General features: G+C 49.4%; 1 protein-coding gene across 2 annotated transcripts in view; it reads left to right on the forward strand.

Annotated features, from left to right (window-relative positions):
• The window catches only part of erbin (erbb2 interacting protein), a 92,142-nt gene that overhangs the window by 30,003 nt on the left and 35,617 nt on the right, over positions 1-26,522 (forward strand). For both annotated transcript variants that reach the window (XM_061262482.1, XM_061262483.1), the window contains exons 3-7: positions 14,143-14,340; positions 16,608-16,725; positions 23,681-23,759; positions 24,365-24,454; positions 24,985-25,041. In XM_061262482.1, coding sequence (XP_061118466.1) covers positions 14,152-14,340; positions 16,608-16,725; positions 23,681-23,759; positions 24,365-24,454; positions 24,985-25,041 — 533 coding nt within the window. In that variant the 5' untranslated portion in view covers positions 14,143-14,151. The remainder of the gene's footprint in view (positions 1-14,142; positions 14,341-16,607; positions 16,726-23,680; positions 23,760-24,364; positions 24,455-24,984; positions 25,042-26,522) is intronic.

Here is a 26,522-nt window from a genome sequence, read left to right on the forward strand (position 1 = left end):
TGATGGTTCTCTTTTTCAGCTGCATGGGACCATATCAGTTACACACATGCTCATATGATTCCAGTGTCTATTTTTAGGAGAGGATGAACCTGGCGTGGGAATTGAGTGTAATCGCCACAGCCTTATTTAAAGACATTAATAACATTTAACCTATTGAGCGAGAGCCATCTTTCTCATCTTCCTTTTCATAAGCAGCGTTGCTGTAAGTACTCCTGGGTCCTGGACCTGTTCTGTCCTGTGGAGTTACCTGATCCTGTACGGTGGAAGATGTGTTCTAGTGTATGAGGAAGTGTGCCGTGAATCTAGCCGGGGGTGTTGGTGATTTGTTGCCGTTCTGTCACCTGATGGGAAATGACACTGAGGCACTGAGTGCACGCAGTCACATGCTGGGGGGAAACCGAGCCGCAGGGCTGAGTTTCGCCCGTCCTTTCTGGCAGAGCGCACCTGTCAGGGAAGCGAGCGCATCTCTCCGGTCCCACTGTTACCGTAGATATTTATGTCTTTAACTGCAGGGCTACAGCACCAGCGCAGCCCCGATCAAAGTGGTAAAAGATGTTACCTCAGCGTTTTGGAAGGTGTAAGTTCCACGTGGTGTTTTCTGAAAAGGGGGTTTGATTGAGTGCACGGTGTAATGGCACGCCGGGGCGAAACCCAACGCAGGCTCTCCCGTTTCCCCTCCGACTGCTGCGCGTGTGCAGAGACGCTGCCCTGACCCCATTGTGTCCATCCCGCTTACTGATGAGACGACCAAACAACCCGCCGTGAGATACTGCTGTCGGAGGGAGAAAAGTCCCAACTGCGCAGTGCTTTCTTATGCTTGGAACCTCTCCAGATGTACAAACACAATTTACTCATTGGAATGGGTGAAAATAACCACTGCCCATATCGGTGACCGAATGATTGCTCAGTTATATCCATGTAAGAAATTGATGCTGGCTAATTCAAGAATGAGGGCATTTTTTTGCAAAGATTTCATAATGATTCATGTTCTGAAATTGAAAGTTCCCCACCCATTAACGACTTGCTTTCTCACGGTCTGCTAACCCATTAAATATAGTAGTCCTGCATAATTGCTTTGCAACATTGTATTTAACTGAATGTTGTTCTGTCCATATGAATAGGCCTTGAAATAAAGCCTGCCCAAACAATGGTAAAGTTCAGCCATTCATTGAGTAAGTATTGGCTAGAAACATTGGTGATTGGTGGGGAAGAGTGGTGCTTTACAGTAATCCGAAACCTAATATTTAGCGGTCCAAAGATTGTACCTTTTAATTCCATGCAGTATGTGATCAGCTGTGGTGTGCTGCTGTAATAACATCAATCAGCACTTCTCTTCCACTGCTCATTGTGTTTGAGTGGAGAACTGAAACCAGCGTAGGCGTGAAAACCCCCCTCCAACAGGACGAACAGAAACCGGCCGGTCCTCTCACACGTATCCTCTTACGCTCCCGGGCGGGGTGGGGCCTGAGGTGCAGGGCTGCCAGTGCCCAATGACAGAGCAGCACCTGAATTCCTCCCTCATCATCAGTCAGGGCACAGATGCACCGCCAGAGGGACCAATGAAGGCAGGGGAGCGGAAGAGAGCGGAACAGCTGATTGGAGGGAGGACGGGGGAGTGTGTGAGCAGTGTGTGTGTGTGTTTGCTCTGATAAGTGCTCTGGTGAATGCAGGGTTGTGAGCTCTTGCACACTAGAGCAGGCTTCTGTGCTTTGTTTTATTGTTCTGTTTTGCTTCAACAAGCCTGGCCCCTCCTGCCCGACAGCCAGCTCCACCACTCTGCTTCCCACCTGCTCTGCCTGTGCCTGCAGGTGATCCAGGGTGCGGTCACCAGGCCGGGCTCTGTTACTCTGCCTCCCACCTGCTCTGCCTGTGCCGGGCTCTGTTACTCTGCCTCCCACCTGCTCTGCCTGTGCCCGGCTCTGTTACTCTGCTTCCCACCTGCTCTGCCTGTGCCGGGCTCTGTTACTCTGCCTCCCACCTGCTCTGCCTGTGCCGGGCTCTGTTACTCTGCCTCCCACCTGCACTGCCTGTGCCGGGCTCTGTTACTCTGCCTCCCACCTGCTCTGCCTGTGCTGGGCTCTGTTACGCTGCCTCCCACCTGCTCTGCCTGTGCCCGGCTCTGTTACTCTGCTTCCCACCTGCTCTGCCTGTGCCGGGCTCTGTTACTCTGCCTCCCACCTGCTCTGCCTGTGCCGGGCTCTGTTACTCTGCCTCCCACCTGCACTGCCTGTGCCGGGCTCTGTTACTCTGCCTCCCACCTGCTCTGCCTGTGCTGGGCTCTGTTACGCTGCCTCCCACCTGCTCTGCCTGTGCCAGGCTCTGTTACTCTGCCTCCCACCTGCTCTGCCTGTGCCAGGCTCTGTTACTCTGCCTCCCACCTGCACTGCCTGTGCCAGGCTCTGTTACTCTGCCTCCCACCTGCACTGCCTGTGCCGGGCTCTTACTCTGCCTCCCACCTGCTCTGCCTGTGCCGGGTACGGTGGCTGCTGTGAGGCCCTCAGAGTCTGGAGAGAAACAAACAGGACATTCTCATTCCCCGCCGGGGAAATCAAACCGCATGAACAGAAACCTTGCAGAACCTTTTATCTGGGAGGCAGTGAAGCGGTGTCCACAGGGCAGGCTCTGAAGCCCCAGCTGTGGTGGGTTTGGCGTCTATCAGGGTCGAATCGGCCATTCCAGCCATTCGCTTTCCACACGGTTCAGAGGTTAATCCATTGTTCCCCTATTACCTGGTGTAACGTTTCCACAGTCCTGCCAAGCCTGTTTCCACAGTCCTTGTTCTTCTCTTATTCTCCTCCATGCGCTCAGCCTGGTAAGCCAGGGAACTGCAGGCAGGATAAATGCTCTCCAGAGGTTGTCATGGCATTGCTATATTTTTGGATTCTGAAGTCTTCATGGTGAAATGGGTATTATTTATTTGCATGCGTCTCCCTTCCCGTACCTGCACTGCCTGTGTGCGAAAACTTCTGGCAAATGTTCCTAAAATGGGAGCACTGTTGAGCCCAGTCACCCTCCGGATGGAACTGTGTTTTTGCTTTGCTTAATGCAGTCTGTCCACAAAGCACATTCCGCTTCAACTGCTAATCCAGCTCATGATTTTGGATTGAGAATCCAAAATGAGGCTAGTTCATCAGTTGGAATGTGTGGCTGCTTTGTATAGATGTCTACAGCAGCCTCTGTATACTGTAAAGCCATTTGAAGAAATTAGGAACAAGTTTCACCTACGGTATGAATAATATACCGGCTCCATTAATGCCTCAAAGAATTTATGACCAAGGATTTACAGGCTAATGGCCTAAAATCATTTAAGATTCTGGCAGATATTTCCTTGGCTGAAGGCAAATACGGCCCTTTTTCTATCACTGCACAAATGAAGCATCTTTGAATTTGGCTGTTCCTCTTATTTCGGAGCATCAGTGTTTCCAGACTTAACCCCTGGGCAGTCATGTACCGTAGTGACATAAATAGTGCTGTCGTTAGCGGTGACTGTTTTTCAACTCGGTGCCTTATTGGCCCCTTTGTTCCCAACTAACTAGGATTCATTGCAATGATAAATTCTTTTACATTTCTTGGGTAATTACCAGGGAAGCCTTTAATTGAAATCCACATAAATTATGACGCTACATTCCTAGTGTGGGCGAGTTGATATATTTTGCATGCGCGTGAGCATAAGTGAACAGATTGTTATTGACAACCGGGTGAAAGATCAGGACTGGCGGCGGTTGGAGAGATCAAAGCACTAACTGCCATCTTCTCTAGCGCTGAGCTGCCCTTTGCGTTATATGCTTTTTAGTAGGGTCCTTGTTTAGGATCACATGGCTTGTGCACATGAGGCTCAGTTTGTCCCTGATGAGGGCTCTCCATAAAAAGCAGTGTAATGTAATAAGCAGCCCAATTCAGAGGAATGCTTGTGGTGAAGCCTTAGCCTTTGGGTTGCTAGGCTGCGCGGCGACCTCATTTCTTGAAGGCCGGGCGATTCTCTACGTTCTGCTTTGAATGGATAGGCAGGACGCAATAACCTTCCAGCAATTTGTTTTCGTGACTCCGTCTCCGGGGGCGACGTAATTTAAGCCTAATGTTGCCGTCGGGGGTCCCTGCGGCACCGGGGGGGTTCCAGGCCCGGGGCTTAATCTCGTTTAATTAACGACTTCCCTCACAGGAGGAGGGCTCTCCACGCAGGGTGCTATTTACGGCCCTGGCCCGGGTCCCGGGCCCCGCCCTCTTTCCGAAAAGGCCGGGGGGGGGGGGGGCAGGAGGATGTCTAAATAAAGCAGCGTGTTCATAATTGATAAGGCGCGCTGCAGCCACAGCGAGGGCCGTCGCGTGTGCTTACCGGAACACGCAACGCTCCGCAATGCAAACGCACTTCTGCCCTCACCTCGTTTACGGCTAAATTCGCCGTGTCGCTTTAGCGTAGGCTACGCATGGCAGTGCTGAAGTTAACTCGGGTGGAGCTGGTTTCAGTTGCTCCTGGGGTCTGAAGCAATGAAGAGCTCTTCTGTCAGAAGGAGAGTTGCTGCTCTTTATCTGAGACTCTGTTCAACTATGCTTTCTTTTTGTCTCGCAGGAAGTGGTTCTCAGTCATTCAGAGGTCTGGGCTGCTCTCGGGAGCTTTTTCAATTTCATTTTCAAACTGACAGCAGTTTCCCTGCACGCTTTCATTACAAAGTAAAATGAATCTGAATAAATGATTTGCATTTGAAATGGTCTGTTGCTGTGGTGAGTACAGGGCTTGTGTAAAGGGGATGTGGGCTACAAGCCCGTGCGCTTTCATTAGGTGAAACTGACTTGACATTTATGTAACCTGTGGTCGGGGACATGCAGGTGTCTTGGTCCCCTTGAACTGTGTGGCCCGTAAAGCTGATTGGTCGGCAGTGGAGCCTGCAGAGCCGAGGGCTGCAGGGCCGCCGTGCCGTGATAGGCTGCAGGAGAACTCTCTGTCTGCCAATCGGATTAGCGCCTGCTCATTTTCTTAATGGGCAGCCGTGCAGTCGGCAAACTAATCAGAGCCTTGTGAATATTTCTCTGGGATAGCGCTGTGACTCGAGCAGAACAGAACGTTCTGAGGGGATTGTGGGTACGATGGGCGGGGGGTGGAATAAACCTAATGAAGAAAGGGATCTGAAATGCTTCCAAACAGCTTTTCATTTGGCAGCTGCTGTAGTCACATTCTTTTAGAACGCTGGAGGCCCTCTACCTGGCTCCCTCTGGTCAGAGTATTTCCGCTGGACTCTACGGTGATGTGGCTGTAGTTCTCCAGTGGGCCTTTTTGGGGAAGGATGAGACTCATTTTCTCTGCTATTATTAGGGCTCATTGATTGTGAGATGTAATGAATTGAGCTTGTGAGATATTAGTTATTTTTCTGATGGTTCCTGCCGGAGTGATTCATCACTCCTCAGCAGATCTAATTAGCCCACCGTGGCCTTTAGTCCTTGAGTCCTGGCTCTTGTACTCCACAGCTGCTGAGTTTGGGATTAGTGGCATCTTCTCACCAGAAATTACTGCACTGCTATGCAAGGCTACCAGGCATCAGTTTCCTTTGGCCTAAATTAACGAGATGTCCATGCAGTAAAGCAGGTCTCGGTCTAGTCCGTTTTGATGGAATTGCACACATTTTATTCAGTCCCAATTTTTATGTTAGCGACGCACGGTTAAACGGAACCTGATGAATGGGCTATAATGTATCTCTTGGTGCTGAAACTGATGAGCAGAAAATATATTGTTGTCTTGGAAGCGTTTCAACAATTACTTTTGAAAACCCATGGCAAACATTAGCTCTCATCGGTCAGACCTGTGATGAGTTTTCAGTATAACTTCTTGCCATATTCCGTATGAGTGTAAATAATTCTGGCGTGTTGTGTTGTAGAAAAACGGTTTGCGGTATATTCAGTTGTCAGATTAATCAAATAGGCCCAAGTCCTTATCTTTGTTGTAGCCTTAACACTTGAAATTGTACTTCCCTCAAGGGTTTTTCAGCACACTTGTCCCTGGTTATGGGTATGCACTTTGCACTTTAGTCGTACATCACTCTGGATAAGAGCGTCTGCCAAATGCCAAGAATGTAATGTATTAATTCCAGCTGCCTGGACTGTGCGGCCAGGTTGTATTGCTGTGGTTTCCCTTAGCTACAGAGCTACCGTTAATGTTGAGGCTTAATGCATTTCCTGACCAAAATTCTAGCTTGAATTTTGAATCTGTAACAGGAAGCGGCTAAAAGCAATTATGTCAATGCAATAATTATGCCCACTATTATTGTTATTTTGTATTTAAATGTTTTGGGTCCAGCTCTGCAGAGGGCAGGGAAATGGCGTGTGCACTGTGGTTTCTCTAAACACCAGGGCGCTGGTAATGCGACCCTTTACGTCTCGCCGCGCAGGGTTATGGCAGCGAGTCCAACAGCTGTGGTCTGGATAATGATAATGCAATTATGGCGACAACAGTGGGAGAGCCTGGCGGACTCGCAAAAGCTTTTCAACGGAAATGTATTCATACTGAAGCTGCAGGTTTGGGTCAGGAAAGAGTGACATGCAGTCCTGGTTTAAAATGTATATTGCTCCCACGAATTAAGTTCTTGTTAACCGCCTCAACCAAGATGGAGGCAGTAACTGGATGTTTAATGGCCTTGTACACTTAAGGGGATGCTACAGAGTCGGGCATCTAAGACTTGTCAGCGTGCATGTACCATGTACTCAACTTTTGCATTTTTGAGCCTCATCTTAACTAAGAGCATTTTTAAAAAAAAAATTTTTTTTTGTGAACAAGTTGAGGCTGCGGTACAAGGAAGGGTGGCTGTGGTGCAAACCAGCCAATCACAGAGCTCCATCCCAGGCATTGGGGGAGTGCCTGTGAGGCCCACATCATATCAACCCCCCCCCCCTCACAATTCACCGCAGGTCCACAGGAACAATGTGGGGTTTGTTTTCTTCTGCGTCTCAGTCACGTACGACCCGGGGTGGTGGTGGGGGGTGGAACTGGAGTGGCGGCTTCAGGCTCTGGAGTGCCTTTTCGGCACTCCTACGCAGAGACGTAACCTGCACCACAGCAAAAGGTCCCTGGCGTTCGCCGGCTTTTCCAGAAAGCTCCAGTCAGCCGGCACGTGGATGTGTGGAGCTGGGTCCTGGGGTTCAGCGTGTCGGAGGTGGTGTGTGCTGCGCTGCCGAACCCGACCCCTCTCCCCCGTGAATAATTGAAGGAGCGCCCGCTGGCAGCCGCCACGGCGGGAGGGGGGGGGGGGGGGCGGACGCTGTCACCAATCAGAGGAGCGAAATAAAACCCTGCAAGCTCGCTGTTTTCCAGTGCGCTCTACACAAGGGCCGCCATGACCTTTTCACTCAATACGCCCAGAGCCTGTTCCTGACCTGAAACCAAAACGCCCTGGGCTCCTCGTTCTCACACAACACTGTCTCCTCTGTGTGTTCATCATGGCGCTGAGGCTGCTGCGCTTCAGCTTCAGGGAAACCCTTCTTGTGGTTTGAGAGAGGCCGACCTCATTGTGACGCTCAATGTTCGGAGGAGAAATGGCTCTGCTTTTATGATCGAGGCTTGTTGATGTGAGCATGAATTTCTGTGGTGCCACATACATAAGTTACTTGCTCTCGGTGTCTGGAAAGCGGTAGCAGTCAGACATTTTGGAACGGTCTCAGGGCTTGTGAAATGTGTGTGTCTGTGTGTCTGTGTGTCTGTGTGTCTGTGTGTCTGTGTGTCTGTGTGTCTGTGTGTCTGTGTGTCTGTGTGTCTGTGTGCACATCCTGCCACTAACAGCATAGGCTGTTCTCAGCAGTCCCCTCCCATCAGCGTGGTTTCTCTAATGTCTCATGTCAGGATGTTAGTTTTTTTTCATGCTGTGTTTGAGAGCAGAAAGTTTGGTCACCAAGATTTGAAGTGACTAGGTATGTGCAGATACACCTGAAAATTTTAAAAAGGTCATCACCTTAAAAATGTTAAAGGACATTTAGGATCAAGGAGTACTTGACTTGACTGTCACCATGACGACATTGACGTTATACATGTCTGAGTTTTTATTTCCTTCTGAAACGCCGCAGGCCTCCTCTGTGTGCTAGCCTGGAGCGCTCTGCATGAACTTGTGTACAGAGCACATGCGGTCAGAAGTGTTAGCGTTTCTGCTTTCTGTTTCTATTTTTCACCTCTTAGTGTTTCTCAGAAACATGGCCTAATTCTGCAGCATTCCAGCAGAGCAGCTACAGCATAGGGTCAGGATTAAACATTCCCTCCGTATGACTTTCACTAATCCCGTTCTGTCATATCAACTCGATGTGAGCCCTCTATAAATTCCGCTAATACCGCAAAATTGTGCTTTTTAAATGGCTTTACTGTGGATTATAAACACAGATCTTTAGTGTGTCCCTATAAAGATTATTGGAAGGAATAACTCTTTATTATGTTCTTTAAGTTAGCTAGTCCGTTGAATTGTGCGGCTTATTTGGTGAATAAGACGTGCTATAAAAAAGCTGTCGCGCCTGGTAAATGAGCTAGCTGACTTGTTCCTGATGTAGTTTGAATGGTGGACTGTTTGTTTGTGTGCTTTGTAGTCGCGGTGGAAGTGAAGCCTGCGGGCTGACCCCTCCAGCTCTGCCTCCACGCTCACACGAGGCGTGTGTGAGGATGACTCAGTCTGCTGTTGAGCCGACAGCCTGCCGGTCTGAAGGCTATTGGCATACGCTCTGACTGTACGCTGTGATGCTGCAGCCATGTGTGGGCTGGGTGCTGCCTCTCGTGGCGTTAGCAACACAGCGAAGAGGGGCGAGCCACCTTGAGCCCTGCCTGATGGAGCTCCCTCTCCCTCTCCCTCTCCCTCTCCCTCTCCCTCTCCCTCTCCCTCTCCCTCTCCCTCTCCCTCTCCCTCTCCCTCTCCCTCTCCCTCTCCCTCTCCCTCTCCCTCTCCCTCTCCCTCTCCCTCTCCCTCTCCCTCTCCCTCTCCCTCTCCCTCTCCCTCTCCCTCTCCCTCCCTCCTGTGCCCCACTCTGTGTTTTGCTTAGGCGGGCAGGACCGAGGTCGCGACACTAAGCAGGGTCTGCCGGGGCCATGTCTGAGTGAAGTCTGTGTCCTGGAGGTGTGAGTTTGAGGCCGGTGGAGGAGGGCGAGACCCCTGTCCTCACCCCACCCAGCTGAGAGGAGGCTCTCAGACCCAGGTCACAGCTGAGGCTTGAGGCTCCGCTGAGCTGTAAAAACTCTAAAATAGAACACTTTTCTGTGAAAGACCCCGCACGCCCAAGGCCTACGCAGCCAGACCTTACTCTGCAGTCAGTGCCACGCCGGGCCAGGCCGTGGTTCCGCTCTGCTGAGCGAAATGAGCAGAAACTTTTCTTGGGAGATGAATTGCCTTGGCACACAGTGGGTTCCGCGTGATTAAAGATTTATGCTTTATGCTGTGTCCGTGTGCTTCACGGCCCAGTGTTGGCTGTGCTGTATAACGCAGATCTCGCACAGGTTTGTGAAGGGAGGGGATGGAGAATCACCTTGCAGCGTCAGGCGCCACCGCTGTGTACAAGATTGGGCTGATAAAAAGAAAGAGATTGACAAAAACGTATGCATTAGCTCGGAAGTCCTGTTTATGGTTGGTTGTAATTCTTGCTGGACTGCTTTCCTTTATATGCCACTTCTGTGCCAACAACTGTGACTATGCTATTTCTGTTCTCCATCACATCAACTGTGACTATGCTATTTCTGTTCTCCATCACATCAACTGTGACTATGCTATTTCTGTTCTCCATCACATCAACTGTGACTATGCTATTTCTGTTCTCCATCACATCAACTGTGACGGCACTCTTTCTGTTCTCCATCACATCGACTGTGACGGCACTCTTTCTGTTCTCCATCACATCAATGCTGAAATTTATAACTCTTCATATGAAAGAAAAGCAAGACATTGGAAGAAACGCGAGAGTCGAGTTGTGTATAAGGGGCAGGGAAAGGGGGGCACAGCTGTTGGGAGTCTCCGGGCGTGACAGGAGATCAGTCTGAGTGTTACAGGGCACGTCCTGTACCCACCCCCCTTTCACTCCGTCCAGCGCTGAACTCGGTTACCCAGGGATTAGTGCTCGTGTCGGACATGCCTGAGCCCCGTGGGCCCCCAGCACGGCTGCTCCGTGGGAAACATGGCTGCCCTGCCTTTGTCTGGGCGCCGCCGCTGGCTCAGGTTTCAGAGGGTGGAGGCCTCCCCTCACGGAAGGGCGGGGGAGTCCGGTTTCCTCCCGGCCACCGGGAGGCGTGCTACCACCGGGAGGCGTGCTACCACCGGGAGGCTGTTACCACTGGCCCACAGGCAGGGGGTTTACACCTGGCCACCGGGAGGCTGTTACCACTGGCCCACCGGGAGGCTGTTACCACTGGCCCACCGGGAGGCTGTTACCACTGGCCCACCGGGAGGCTGTTACCACTGGCCCACCGGGAGGCTGTTACCACTGGCCCACCGGGAGGCTGTTACCACTGGCCCACCGGGAGGCTGTTACCACTGGCCCACCGGGAGGCTGTTACCACTGGCCCACCGGGAGGCTGTTACCACTGGCCCACCGGGAGGCTGTTACCACTGGCCCACCGGGAGGCTGTTACCACTGGCCCACAGGGAGGCTGTTACCACTGGCCCACAGGGAGGCTGTTACCACTGGCCCACCGGGAGGCTGTTACCACTGGCCCACCGGGAGGCTGTTACCACTGGCCCACAGGCAGGGGGGTTTTACACCTGGCCACCGGGAGGCTGTTACCACTGGCCCACAGGGAGGGGGGTTTACACCTGGCCACCGGGAGGCTGTTACCACTGGCCCACAGGGAGGGGGGTTTACACCCGGCCGCAGGGAGGCACGCCCGCCTCGATTCCCCCGCTCTGGCTGCCGTGACGACGGCACACCTACAGTTACGACTCAGCCTTTTATTACGATCATGTATTCTGACGCAGTTAGCCTAGCATTATATGGCAGCATGTCAACAACCATTACAACATCCTGTTCAGTGTTATGCAGGGTTATTTATGAGCTCTCTCAGGCAACCGTTGGGTTCCCACAAACAGGAAAATGACATGCAAATCCCAGGTGTGACCTGGCCCATTTCTTTTATTTTTTGGGGACTGATCTGAAGTGTTTCCTGGTGTTTGTTGCCAAATATCAGTGCAGTAGCTCAACTTCTTGATCTTCCAAAATGCAAATTTAACATTGGCTCTTGTTCCCAAATTCACATGCTTGATCGGTTCCAGAGAAATGTGAGTAAGTGGAAGTTATTTTGAGTGCAGCGCGTATGCTTTTTGTGGTCAGACTGAGGCTGTAAACATCCCTTTCTGGGGGGGAAAATCTGATTGTGAATTTTATGAGTAAATTCTCTCGTAGCTGTGGGTGTTTTTCAGAATCTGGAATGTAATATTGAAACGAGCCTTTTGCAGGCACCAAAGGCCGTATTGTCTGAAGGCCAAATGTCGTATTCAGATGAGTCACTGTTATTATGGACTATAGTACTGATGCTATGCAAAGCCCTCCCACTGGGAAATTCTGCTCATTTTTAATATATTTTTTGTAAAAAAAATTTTTTGTGTTTTCCTTGCGTGGCCTGCTGCTAGTTTGGACTTTTCACTCTTTGGCTAGACCGTTGGTTCCCTTCCGCAGCCGGCTGTGTGGACTGGCATCCGGACTGTTTGTGCCAGTTCAGTAAGTGTGTGAGTGTGCTTTTCATCAGTGTGTGAATTCTTCACCTGAAGACAGGTCACCAGAGTAGAGAGCGGTTTTTGTTTTTTCGAAGTTCTTTGTTCTGCGTATTTTATTTTGTTGTCTAATTTGATTTGGCCGGTGTGCATTTTGCCGTTGAATATTGAAAACATTTAATGTAGAAGCCCATATTCACCATTTCACACGAAAGCGCATATCCACCTTGTCCTTAGAAAAAATAAATGGATATACTGTAGACCCTTCCAATATTTTTCTGGTCTTGGGTATCAACTGTATGTTTTCTGTTGAGGGCAAATTCTTTGCCATAATAATGGCGTCCATTTTAGTCCAAATGGAAACCGTCAATGTGGCACGTGTGCATAGACTGAAGCTTCTGTTTGTGAAGGGTGAATGTCCGGTCTCTGGGTCGTCTGCCGTGGTCCCGGCTGAAGGTGGGGGCGGAGATGCCACTCTGTGCCCAGAACAAGGCCTCCGTTCAGGGGGTCTGCCGGGAGGAACATGCTCAAAGCAGCCGGTCCTCTCCCACAATGACACGGGCCCTCTTTCTCATTGTGCTGAGGGCATAAAGACATGCAAACAAGTACAGTGGTCAGACCAGTTCTCAAGGCTATGGTTTTTATGTTGCTTGCAGTACGGCTGTGTGTGTCTGTGTGTCTGTGTGTCTGTGTGTCTGTGTGTGTGTGTCTGTGTGTCTGTGTGTCTGTGTGTCTGCATGTCTGCGTGTCTGTCTGTATGTTGTCCCCTGCAGTGTCTGCGTGTCTGCGTGTGTGTCTGTATGTTGTCCCCTGCAGTGTGTGTGTGTGTGTGTGTGTGTGTGTGTGTGTGTGTGTGTGTGTGTGTGTGTGTGTGTGTGTGTGTGTGTGTCTCTGTTTGTCTGTTTGTCTGTTTGTCTGTTTGTCTGTCTGTCTGTGTGTGTGTGTGTGTGTGTGTGTGTGTGTGTGTGTGTGTGTGTGTGTGTGTGTGTGTGTGTGTGTGTGTGTGTGTGTGTGTGTGTGTGTCTCTGTTTGTCTGTTTGTCTGTTTGTCTGTTTGTCTGTTTGTCTGTCTGTCTGTTTGTGTGTGTGTGTGTGTGTGTGTGTGTGTGTGTGTGTGTGTGTGTGTGAGTGTTGTCCCCTGCAGTGTGTGTGTTGTCCCCTGCAGTGCCGCTGTATCAGGTGTCCCAGCAGACAGAGGGAGTGTTCCTCCTGACAGTGCTAATGAGGAAGATTGATGAGAAGAGCAGTCAGGGAGGGGGGAGGGAGATAATGAAATGGAGGGAAGTGCTGCTGCAGACGTGTACAGGAGTGGAACATGGGTAACCAGAGCTCACTGTGAACCCACTTTACTCTCTCACCTAGAGGTGTTTCAATGAAGAAGCCCAGTGCCCTTTCTGGACGTGGTGAACAGCTCTGCGTCTAAATGTGCCAGACTCGGATGAACGGCTTGTGTCCAGCTGGACAGAGGAGAGGTCATTGACGAATGTCATGAAAAATTATTTTCCATGGCTTGTGAGGACATTTAAAAGCGGTATTTTCAGGGAAGAAGTAGCCGTGATTCTGACTGCATTCTCATGCATGTGATCTCTGATCTCCGATCTGAGCAAGCCCTCCAGTCAATACATCAGGGTTTATATAGAGAACTCTAGAGGGTTAAAATCCCTTGCACTCACTGTGACTCATGCTTGTTAGTCCATGAGCCAAACCCTGAAATGTTGGCCTTCGTGCCGATAGCGTTCTGTTGACTGGATTGTAAGCTTTCCACACACATTTCTATGAGTTTCAATTGAAACCAATGAATAAATGTGAAGCTAATAATGATGGAGGGATGACAAAATGAGTGATAGCATATCTGAAGCTGCCACTATCATACATTTTCTAATTCGAGGGACATAGACCATCCAAAAAGTGATTGAGACACCGTCCCTCCAACTGGGCATTGCCACCCCCCCAGCTCATGGACTGTATACTTGCCGGCAAAGATTAAAGTGCACAGGTTATCAGATCATACAGAAAAGTAAAACTATATATAAATTTATTGATCAATTATGCTTGCCTTGTTTATTTATTTATTATTTTCTCAGTTTTGGGACTAGACAGCCTGTTCCTGTCTACTGCAATGAGAGTATCTGTCCTGTCCCCTGTAGAAACAGAGTGCCTGTGTCTCTGTCCTGTCCCCTCCAGCTATGACTGGCTGTGTCTCTGTCCTGTCCCCTCCAGCTATGACTGCCCGTGTCTCTGTCCTGTCCCCTCCAGCTATGACTGGCTGTGTCTCTGTCCTGTCCCCTCCAGCTGCGACTGCCTGTGTCTCTGTCCTGTCCCCTCCAGCTATGACTGCCTGTGTCTCTGTCCTGTCCCCTCCAGCTGCGCTGTGACTGCCCGTGTCTCTGTCCTGTCCCCTCCAGCTATGACTGCCTGTGTCTCTGTCCTGTCCCCTGTAGCTGCACTGACTGCCTGTATCTCTGCTGTAAGGCTGTGCCTCTCTGTGCCCGCAGTGCCTGAGGATGAGCAGCAAGCGGAACCTGTTGGTGCGGCTGGTGCCCTGCCGCTGCCTGCGTGGGGAGGAGGAGACCGTGACGTCGCTGGACTACTCCCACTGCAGCCTGGAGCAAGTCCCCAAGGACATCTTCAGCTTCGAGAAGACCCTGGAGGAGCTCTACCTGGACGCCAACCAGATCGAGGACCTGCCCAAGGTCAGCCGTCCGCCCTCTGCCTCCCGCCCCAGCCCTGGCCGCGGTCCCAGCTGTGCACTCTCAAAACCCCACCCCAATTCCTAACTCTGCCCCAGCCCCAATTGTGGACAAAATAAAACTTGAACACATGCATTACAGATTTACAGATGCATGTGTTCAAGAACAGATGCATTAATTGTATTACTTTTTGTCAACTCGTTATACTGCAATTGCTGGTATTCTGGCTAATCGGCATACTTGCATTAAAGGTACAATAGGTAAGATTTTTGTGTTAAGACCATTGTAAATCCCTTTCTGTCATTGCAAACGGCTCACCCTCTTCCTTTTTATAGGTTATAGTCTTTCAACGTCAGCGCATTCACACAGAAGGGATTTGAGGGTGTTTCTTGCTGCAATTCCTCTCTTGTTCGATAGAAGTCCGAAATTACCGATTGCACCTTTAACCCTCTGGCTTTGCAGAAGCCAAAGGTGTCAGCAAAAATGATTCAGAATCCAAACCCAGCCCCAACTCTTCACCCACCTCCTGTTCCAACACCAACATGAATCCTTGCTCCAATCATAACGTCGATCTCTGTCCAACTCTAAACCCGACCTCAACCCCGTTTCCAGTTTCCGCTCCAAACCCAAGCTCAATCCAGTCTTAACTTTAAACAGAACCTCAATCCCTACCACAAACCTTAATGCCAAACCCTACCTCAATCCAGTCTTAACTTTAAATAGGACCTCAATCCCTATCACGAACCTTAATGCCAAACCCTACCTCAATCCAGTCTTCACTTTAAACAGAACCTCAATCCCTTCAACAAACCTCAAATCCATACTCAGACCCAACCCCGGCTCCTGTTTCCGCTGCAGCCCATGTGCCCCGGGGATTTCCGTACCACTCCTCGTTATTGCCAGAAAAGCCGGGGGTTTCAGTCATGAGTCCAAAAAACGGACAAAAAGACCGAAAATAAACAAGCCAAAATGTGGCCATTTGCAAAACAACAAAGTCTTTGACCGCCCAGTGCGCACATTGGCTTGATTGTTTTGCCTCACAAAGACACAATGTTGCATTGTGAACTCTTCTGTCCAGAGAAACCTCACATTTTGCTCCACACCCCCTTTCGGCCTGCAAGATGAGCCCATTACTAACGCACGGCGACATCCTCCATTCATTTGGATGGCACGTTATTTTTCTAATGACTCTTCCTCGTATTTTGCGGTGGAATCGGGCGGCGGGTGTGTTCGAGGCGTGGATACGATTGAACACGGCTGAAGAGGGGACGTTTGACTTACCGTGGCGCTGGTTTCGCTGGCCTGAGAGTGCGTTTTCACTTTGGAAAGGAGCGTGTCGCTCCGGGGGGAAAGCGCCGGGCTCAGACATCTGCTGGCTCTCAGCTGTGGAGAACCGAGACCCTCCAGGCAGCTCATCGGCTGCGCTGTAAATCAGCACCGCATTTTTCTTTTTACTGCGCGTTTCTGCCTCTTCAGGCCCAGTGTGCAAAAAATAAAAGGCAGAATCGAGTGCTTCCGCTTCTCTTTAGGCCCTGCGCTCGCTGGCGTGTCAGTGGGAACAAACACTGACTGCGCTGCTTTGGCACAGAGACATGGGAAGTGCCCTTTCTGGGCCCCTTGTGTCATAGAAGGGGAAGGCAATGGAGGCGGTAAAAACGGCGGCTTGCCGACTGCCAGTCCATGTCCTGTGTAAAGGAGACCACTTTAAGGAGTGTCTACACTACAGCCAGTGCTGGGTGGTGTCCTTACCACAAAAGCAAACAAACTGCATCCAATGCCAACAATGCACCATTCAAATATTAGTTTTTAATTTTGCATTTAAGATCGAGTGGACGTGACAAACTGTATGTCTGTTATATATCAAATGTCCAAAATCAAAAACCTGATGTATTGGTGTCAGCTGGTAATGGTTTAAAATAAATGCATCGGTATCGTCCTGATTTATGTTATGGTAAATGGTTGGCATTTATATAGCGCCTTTTTCCAAAGCACTGTACAATTGATGCTTCTCATTCACCCATTCACACACACACTCACACACCAACGGCGATTGGCTGCCATGCGAGGCGCCGACCAGCTCGTCAGGAGCATTTGGAGGTTAGGTGTCTTGCTCAGGGGCACTTCGACACAGCCCGGGCGGGGGAACGAACCGGCAACCCTCCGACTGCCAGACGACTGCTCTTACTGCCTGAGCCATGTCGCCTCCGAAACCCTTATTTTACATGTGTCGTTATTTATCTCACGTTCTCTCAATCTTCCTCTCTCCACAGCAACTGTTCAACTGCCAGTTGCTCCATCGACTGAGCCTGCCAGATAATGACCTCACGGTGTTGCCCGCGGCCATCGCCAACCTTATCAACCTCAGGGAGCTGGACGTCAGCAAGAACAGTAAGCAAACCCGCCGCCACGGTCCCGCGCCCGCACCCCCGCGCCCGCACCCCCGCCCGTCCCCCACTCGCCATGGTTACACGGCCGCTTCGCCATCGACCGCTCTCTCGCTCCGTCTTCCTCAGCGTCCTGTAATGGCGGGTTGCTGCTGGGGGACGCGTCTTCATTAGCTCTCGCGTCAAGGGCTGGTCCTCGGGAGCACGATCTGCGCTTAACGACTCATTAGTGCATAACGCTGTTCGCTGTGCAACAGGCCAAACTGTTGCCTGCGCTCACAAAGTTGAGCTCTGGGCTGTTAGTGTGGTGAATTTGAGCCAAGGGCTTCATTATTATAAAAGGCATTCTGCTGTGGTGCTGTATGTCCTTATGTTATCCTCACACATGGGTTTAAGAAGTGTTGAGGTGTAGTATATCCTTACATTGTCATTGTGGTTGGGCTTAAAAAGTGTTAAGGTATTGTGTATATTTTTTGGTTTTCATACTTGGGTTTGAGAAGCCTTAATGGGCAGCTTATTTTGTCATTGTGTTTGGCTAAGGTGTTAATGTTAGTATGACCTTTGATGAAAAAGTTTTTCGGTTAACCAATAAAAATAAACATTACAAGCTGGCTGGATTTGGGATCTGGTGCTCAGGTCACGGTTAGAATGCTTTCAAAGGAAGATGGCAATAACCTTGGCAAAAATGTTTATTTGATGCTAAGCATTTTACTAATAAACTGCCCATCATTGTAAAACTACAGAATGATTTGACAAAAACAAGGCAGTCGTTTAAAAATAAATAAACGAAGACAGTTTGTGCCATGTTTACATACAACATTGGGTCTCGAGCCAGTACACACAACAGTGGGATGTTCCCATTCTTGGCAGCGTTTGGCAGTAGCGGATAAGAGACAAGCCTGTGTCTGTCAGTGTTAAATGAACACTGCTCTGTGTCAGTGTTAAATGAACACTGCTCTGTCTGTGTCAGTGTTAAATGAACACTGCTTTGTGTCTGTGTCAGTGTTAAATGAACACTGCTCTCTGTGTCAGTGTTAAATGAACACTGCTCTGTGTCTGTGTCAGTGTTAAATGAACACTGCTCTGTGTCAGTGTCAGTGTTAAATGACCACTGCTCTGTGTCTGTCAGTGTTAAATGAACACTGTTCTGTGTCTGTGTCAGTGTTAAATGAACACTGCTGTGTCTGTGTCAGTGTTAAGTGAACACTGCTCTGTCTGTGTCAGTGTTAAATGAACACTGTTCTGTGTCTGTGTCAGTGTTAAATGAACACTGCTCTGTGTCTGTGTCAGTGTTAAATGAACACTGCGCTGTGTCTGTCAGTGTTAAATGAACACTGTTCTGTGTCAGTGTTAAATGAACACTGTTCTGTGTCTGTGTCCATGTTAAATGAACACTGTTCTGTGTCTGTGTCAGTGTTAAATGGACACTGCTCTGTGTCTGTGTCAGTGTTAAATGAACACTGCGCTGTGTCTGTCAGTGTTAAATGAACACTGCGCTGTGTCTGTCAGTGTTAAATGAACACTGCTCTGTCTGTGTCAGTGTTAAATGAACACTGCGCTGTGTCTGTCAGTGTTAAATGAACACTGCTCTGTGTCTGTGTCAGTGTTAAATGAACACTGCTCTGTGTCTGTCAGTGTTAAATGAACACTGCTCTGTGTCTGTCAGTGTTAAATGAACACTGTTCTGTGTCTGTGTCAGTGTTAAATGAACACTGCTGTGTCTGTGTCAGTGTTAAATGAACACTGCTCTGTCTGTGTCAGTGTTAAATGAACACTGCTCTGTGTCTGTGTCAGTGTTAAATGAACACTGCGCTGTGTCTGTCAGTGTTAAATGAACACTGTTCTGTGTCAGTGTTAAATGAACACTGTTCTGTGTCTGTGTCAGTGTTAAATGAACACTGTTCTGTGTCTGTGTCAGTGTTAAATGGACACTGCTCTGTGTCTGTGTCAGTGTTAAATGAACACTGCGCTGTGTCTGTCAGTGTTAAATGAACACTGCGCTGTGTCTGTCAGTGTTAAATGAACACTGCGCTGTGTCTGTCAGTGTTAAATGAACACTGCGCTGTGTCTGTCAGTGTTAAATGAACACTGCGCTGTGTCTGTCAGTGTTAAATGAACACTGCTCTGTGTCTGTCAGTGTTAAATGAACACTGCTCTTTCTGTGTCAGTGTTAAATGAACACTGCTCTGTCTGTGTCAGTGTTAAATGAACACTGCGCTGTGTCTGTCAGTGTTAAATGAACACTGTTCTGTGTCTGTGTCAGTGTTAAATGGACACTGCTCTGTGTCTGTGTCAGTGTTAAATGAACACTGCGCTGTGTCTGTCAGTGTTAAATGAACACTGCGCTGTGTCTGTCAGTGTTAAATGAACACTGCGCTGTGTCTGTCAGTGTTAAATGAACACTGCTCTTTCTGTGTCAGTGTTAAATGAACACTGCTCTGTCTGTGTCAGTGTTAAATGAACACTGCGCTGTGTCTGTCAGTGTTAAATGAACACTGCTCTGTGTCTGTGTCAGTGTTAAATGAACACTGCTCTGTGTCTGTGTCAGTGTTAAATGGACACTGCTCTGTGTCAGTGTTAAATTAACACTGTTCTATGTCTGTCAGTGTTAAATGAACACTGTTCTGTGTCTGTGTCAGTGTTAAATGGACACTGCTCTGTGTCAGTGTTAAATTAACACTGTTCTATGTCTGTCAGTGTTAAATGAACACTGTTCTATGTATGTCAGTGTTAAATGAACACTGCTCTGTGTCTGTGTCAGTGTTAAATGAACACTGCTCTGTGTCTGTGTCAGTGTTAAATGAACACTGCTCTGTGTCTGTGTCAGTGTTAAATGAACACTGCTCTGTGTCTGTGTCAGTGTTAAATGAACACTGTTCTGTGTCAGTGTTAAATGGACACTGCTCTGTGTCAGTGTTAAGTGAACACTGCTCTGAGGCTGATAATGGCAGCTGTGAGTATGTTGGACAGGATGCCTGATCCCTTCCCTGGAGCAGGAGACGCTCCTGTTCTCTCTGAGCTCAGTCTCCCTCCCCTTCTAGCCACATTCGGTGTGTGTCCTCAGACAGCCTGCCCCCTGGAAGCTCCTGTTCCCAACCCAAACCTTCTGTATTTGAGGAATAAGAGTACTGCGTGAATGTAAGGGCTGAGTATCATGTGACTATCATCTTTGGAGGAAAGGTGATTTGTTCCACTGAGACTGAGCTGGGCAGGTAACCAAGCTCCAGGCTTTTCCAGAGTCACTTTCTGCTCCTTATCGACTACCAGAGAAGAACAACTGGCTTTAACCTCCTAGAAGGAAGGCTTTTTAATATTTTTTTATTTTTTTTATAAGGCTCTCTTCAATGTTTGCTCTTATTTAGTCCAGGTATAGACGGATATGACTCATTATTTTTGTGTAAGGTGTAACCTGAAGTCACCTGGCATTTGTGTTCATGACAAATGGTGCATGAATGTTGTTGATATTCCCACGAAAAACAGGTTTGGATAGTGTTCCCTTGGTCTGGCATTGTGTGCGAACTTGTGATTAGCAGTGTGGATGTGTGTGCATTTGGGCATGTGTATGTCTTGTCTGTGCGTGTGTGTGTTTACCAACTCTCCCCTGGTGCAGAACAAAAGCAGACCTGGCCTCCCCACCGTCCACTGTTTCACCCCAGAACTGTCAGTCTCCATTATGCTCGCTGGAGCCTGAGCGTTCCCAGAGAGACGGAGCGAGGAGCCCCCGCACCTCCTAGTCCTCCTCCCCCCAGTCAGAAGCAGCAGTGACGCGGGGTCAGCCTCCTGACAGGCAGGCATTCCAGGGCCCCTCTCTCCAGGGCCCCTCTCTCCAGGGCCCCGCTCTCCAGAGCCCCTCTCCCCAGAGCCCCGCTCCCCAGAGCCCCGCTCTCCAGAACCCCACTCTCCAGAGTAGTCCTCACTCTCCCCCTCCACGCCCGGGAACCTTCTCCGAGCGCTGCCGTGTCTCAACTCAAAACTCTACACCTTTGATGTTCGAGGAATGCAGCTGCTTAATTAGCACGACGTTTGCATTCGCTGGTGTTGCTGAGGGAAAGCCGCAATCACGGGAGAGGCGAAATGCGCTCTCTCTGCCGATCATTAGAACGGGTGATTAGCTGCTTTGCAGTGGGAGACTGGAAGGGCCTTCCTGCGGTAGGAGGGCTGAGTCAGTGCGGGGGCGTGTTCGCCCGCCCCAAAACGCCTCGTCAGATACCAGCCACACATCTCTCCTCCGGACTGCTGGGGCTTCCTGGTTGGGGAATGCGAGTGTTTTGAGAGCACCCTGAACAGAGCGGGGAGCTTTTGCTTTTAATTGTCTCGTATACTTTTCTACACTGCGGTATTTCAGTTTTATTTTGAGACTTTTATATTGAGACTTTTAAAAAAATATATATATTTCAAATTTTATTCATTTTACTTTTGCTAAATGAGATAAATATTGCCAATGAGTTGACAGTTTGACTCCTTTCAAGACTTGCCAATGGAATAAGTAAATGTCACTTGTCAAGCGAACATTAAGTTAAAACAAGCAAATTTTCTACTTGAGAGAGAGAAAAAAAAAAAAGAACTTAAGTCTTCTTACCAGGCTAAAATTCTCAGGACCATTACCTTCTGCAGTGTGCGGTGAGGTTTGTCCCTCTCCGGAGCTAACGGGACACGAGGCGTGCTCGCTGCTGACCCCAGGCTCCCGGGCATCCTCCCCTCAGTCCCCTCTTTCCCCACAATCCAGGGCATTAGAGGATGAGTCAGACCGGCAGTCCTCTTCCCAAAGGTTCTTCTTCAGACACAAGTAATACGTGCCTTTAAAATGGGCACCCGACGCTCGGTTTCAAAGAGCCGGCTTGTTTTGGGCTGTTAGCATTTGAGTTGGGCTTAAATGGGATTAATTGTAATCTCAGGTTCTCCTGGTTGATTGGGCTGTGCCCCTCCAGGCAGCGAGTGGCTCTCAGGGTCATTCCGTGCTTCAGAGAGCCCGGGGTACTGAAGTCTGGCAGTCTCCCGCTCATGGAGAGCTTTAGTGAGGGGCTTAGGTGCTTGAGTCGTGCCCTTCTGTGGGAGGAAGTTTAAATCTGCCTTTCTCTGCTTTTTAAGCTCTTTTCTTTTATTGCACCTCTCATTGGCTGCTATCCTTATAGGTAGCTTGATTAAAATGGAAGCGCTTTGCAGTTCAGAAATGAACCTGAATTGTGTTCGGCTGTCCTTACAGGGGGCTGATTTTCCCAGAGCTCAAACCTCATCCTCCGAAATTGAGGTGGCTCTGCTTTCTAATTCCAAATTTGTATTCGCCACAGCACGGTTGGGTGTCCTGGTTTGTCAAAGCCAGGGCGAACAAATGCCAAAAGGCCCTTCACTAATATGGGGACAAACAGAAATGGCAGTTATTTTCATTATGCTCATAACTGTGACTGTTGCAGCTCGGTAACCGTGCAACTGTGACGGGTGCTTGTCACCATAGCAGTGGTTTGTCTACCTCTATTGCTCTTATGCTGTCCTTCATAGCAAGGTTTGATAGAAAAAAAAGACTTTTATGACGCCTCGACTTTGTTTTGGGCTGAGCTTAAGCAGCTGTTTGCCCTACCCTGTCCTTGACGCACAATGGTTTGCTTACCTATAATAGCGGAGTAATTGCACTTCTTTTTCAGCCCTTCAGAGCTATGTGGGCTCTTGGCCGTTCCCTTCCTCGTGTTCACCAGGTGCAAGGATTCAGTGAGCGTCACACGGAGCGTGGCATTGTGTTCAGGCTGTGAGAAACGCGTTAATACCTTAGATCACAGAACTGTTTGTTCCAGTCGTGACTAAGCTCCTCGTTCAGGGACACAAGATGAGCTTGACTTCCCGGTGCGCTTGTTTTAAAAGAAATGATTTAATGATTGTATTTACACACTGTCCAGCGCTGGAAGCCAAGGCCCCACGGGGATTTCACTCCAGCCGTCCATAAACATGCCTGTTATACAGGGAAAGAGCGATGGGCTCCCCGTGTTTGAGAGGGTTTAACAGCCAGGTTAACCTGGGTCAGGTGGCATGACCCAGGCCGACGGTGGAGCCATGTGGAAGAGACTGGTTTCAGCAGTGTAGTCTTGCACGGAATTTGCCGAATTAAAAAACATTTTCTGTGATTAATTAAGCAATGATATCTTGCAATAAAGCCACGGTCTTCATCGAAGTTTCTTTGGTGTTCTCTGAGGGATGCAGATTTGAATTGTAAATGATAACGCGTGGCTGCAGAAGGTTGTGTGGTCTGCTCTGCTTTGGCTTGGGCGTGCACCATATTATGGGTAAAGGTTGACGCCGAGAAAGTGACGACTTCCCCCCCGTGACCATTTGCAGCGGCTGTAAAGCCGAACGGCTTTCTCTGCAGTTGAGGCCGCGGCATATGTTTATTTTCAAAAAGAAAGTGCGCTATTTGAAGCACGGTGAATGCAAAACATCGTGGTTAACCTCAAGGCTAATCCTTCCTTCTTGGAAATTTTGGTGGGGTTTTTTTTTTTCTTCAAACAGACGTATCATCCAAGCACTCATCTCCTCTTGTTGTTTAGAGTGGGATCTAAAGCACTGAGAGGCCTGGTGATTTAAGAGGGGGGTTACCAAACACCGCTTTCCGCGTCTCTACCCTGGAGAAAACGTCTGTTTCTCACCCTCCCTCTCGTCCCTTCCTCCGTCTCCCTCCCTGCCTGCCTCATGCGTCTTCCCTGCCTTCCCTCCTCCATCTCTCCCATCTTCCCCCAAATTGGAGAGCTGCAGGTCAGGCTTCACCGGGCCAGAACAAAGACGCCCATAAAGGCTGAGAAATGAGGGGAAGGACTGCAGTGGGGGTGCTCTGTAATGCTTGGCGATGCTAATGTACCTGGTCCTTTCATTTTGTGAGGGAATTGGGTGTGCAGCGGGGGGGGGGGGGGGGGGTAATGTTCATTACTGGAACCTGGCTTCTCCTCTAATGCTCTTCATCCTGTTGCTTTTTATAGGCATCCAGGAGTTTCCAGAAAACATCAAGAACTGCAAGGTGTTGACCATCGTGGAAGCGAGCGTGAACCCCATCTCCAAGTGAGTCTCTGTCTCGCGTTGGTAAAGGGCGGGGTCCTCGTCCCGCATTTACGCCACGTAGGAGTTCACTGTCCTGCAGTCGTGCGTTTAGCCTGACTGTCTAACAGCTGTTTACTGAATGATATGATCGCTCCCTGTTATACGCTATCAGGTAATGTCTCACGTATCAATGCCTGTAAGCGTTTCATGTACCGTTGTTGAGTTAATGCGCTGTACAGTGCGGATTGCTGTCCTCATTTGTTCCGGTGCCTGTCAGCAGTTTTGATCTCTGGGTGCGTCATCTCTTTCTTGACCGGAGTCGGTGTCTGTCACCCCTTTTTTTTGTGTGGAGGTGTGAGCCTGTGACATCCACACACAGCTCACAGAGGAGGGTACGGTCACTGGCCACGCTCTCTGGAAGTGCTCTGAGCTGGTGTGAGGTGCACAGTTTCTCCTGTTGGCCCTGATAGCCATGCTAAATATAGAATTCACTCACTCATTCTGCACTTTACACTGATTTCTTCCATTGTGAAGTATTAAATGTTCAGTTGTTAAGCTGTGTGTGTGTGCATTCCCTCACTCGCATTGCTTTTGTTTGATGGCCTACATTTCCCATGTCTCCACAGGCTCCCAGAAGGCTTCACCCAGCTGCTCAGCCTCACTCAGCTGTATCTGAACGATGCCTTCCTGGAGTTTCTGCCAGCCAACTTCGGCAGGTGAGTCATGGCTGCACCCTGGGGGGTTTTTTGGGGGGGGTGTGGGCCGTACGTGAGCTTCAGATGATCTGCACACCCCGGTCACCATGTCAGGAGCAGCACCCCGCTAAGACCGCCCCTTTGACGTGTCAGACAGGAAGTCCGATCCCGCAGTGATTATTGCATCTGCGCTTCCTGGCTGTGTGGCTGAACCGGTGTGGTTAAACTGAACTGTGTCGTCAGACTGCCTGTTTAACCGGTGTGAGCAAGTCTGTAGTGGTGAGGTTCAGAAGCGTGCACTTATGTAAAATCAATTTAACTTGCCTCCCTAAACCGGTCCAACACTACTTGAGACTTAAAATTCAACCTGTAATCGGTGTTGTTGCATGATTCAGTCTGAGTTATGTGGATAACTCTTCCCTTTCCGATTCCAACTTAACTAGACCGAGCCAGCATTTATGTACATCACAAATGAGCCTTTCAAAACCCTATTTACAGTAAAAGTATTCTTCCCATTTTACACGTTTAATTTGTCTTTTTGCCCTCATCAGGTTAACCAAACTGCAGATTCTGGAACTACGAGAGAACCAGTTGAAGAATTTGCCAAAGTAAGTTAACCTCTTTGCCAACCATGTCCCGTAAGAGGAAGTGCAGGGTGGTTCCAAAGAGACTGTGGGCACAGTCCCCTGTGTCAGGTTTCTGTGAGAGAAGTATGAGGAAGGGAGTAACCCAGCCACCCTGGCTTCGGATTCCGCAGGGCACATAATCTGCACCCCCTGCCATCAGCCCAAACAGCGTGTGTCAGAGCTGCTCAGACTCCATGTTGGTTTGGTGTGCCTGCACACTGATGCCTTTCTGCGAGACCTCCCTCTGAGCTCTAATGGTGGCCCAGTGGAACAGTGTGGCACAGGGCCCCGCCCTGGTGTTTGTGACACAAACTGGTTCTGCAGGAGAGGCAGACGGAATGAACACGCACTCCTGCTCATACACAAATGTACAGGCGTTTCATGTCAGGGTGCTTCAGTTTCTACTGCTGAGTTTTGACAGCAGAAACTGTGGCTACGTGAGCCCCTGCTGCGGACATCCTATGCTGGTAGAGGCAGGATGTGCACGCACAGGCATGCAGGTACACACACGCACACGCACACGCACACACACACACACACACACACGCACTCCTGCAAACATGCACACACACCACACACACACACACACACACACACACACACCAACACGCACACGCACACACACACACCCACACACACCACACACACACCACACACACACCACACACACACACACACACACACACACACACACACACACACACACACACACAAAACACGCACACACACACACACACACACACACAGACTCCTGCAAACATGCACACACAGTTCTGTCCCTTGCACTCTCGCTCATCTAAATCATGCAGGCAACACACGACCAGGGTCGAGCTTTGCGGTGTCCCCTCTTCCAGGTACACAGATAAACCTGCACAGCATTCGCTGGGTAGAGACTAGACTGCTCTGCATTCTTTTTCATGGTGTATGACTCGCACAGTTGTCATACAGCCCTGGATGAAGGCTATGCACGTGCACTTTCCCAGCAGAAAAGGAACTGGTGGGAGTGAGTCATGTTCCTCACACCTAAAAGGCTAAGCATTTTAAGAGTACGTGTATGTAAAATAGCATTCATTTTAAAAATATGGTTAAGGGACCGAGCTCATAAGGTTGCAGGTCATCGGTGGGGCACTGTCATCGCAAGAAACTGTAAATCACTCTTGATAAGAGCATCTGCTAAACCCCTCCGTCTGATGGAATTACATATGCTTCTGTTGCTGTTGCTGACCAGTAAACAAGTTTGGCATGGAGGTTTGAGAGAGCATATATTACCACTTGTCAGATTTCATATACTGGGTTCTTCGTATCAGTGTTTCTATGGCGAGCGTGTTGGTTTCTCCTCCCTAAGCGACCCCGCTGGCTTTACAAGCATGTTTGTTTGTGTCTGCTGTAGCTGAGCATCTGTTGCCGGTGGTAACCGAAGCGACAGGCGGTTACATAACCTTACATAAAATTACATAATTGCC

This window comes from Conger conger, chromosome 12 (genome assembly GCF_963514075.1).
Source record: "Conger conger chromosome 12, fConCon1.1, whole genome shotgun sequence".
NCBI classification, from domain to species: Eukaryota; Metazoa; Chordata; class Actinopteri; order Anguilliformes; family Congridae; genus Conger; species Conger conger.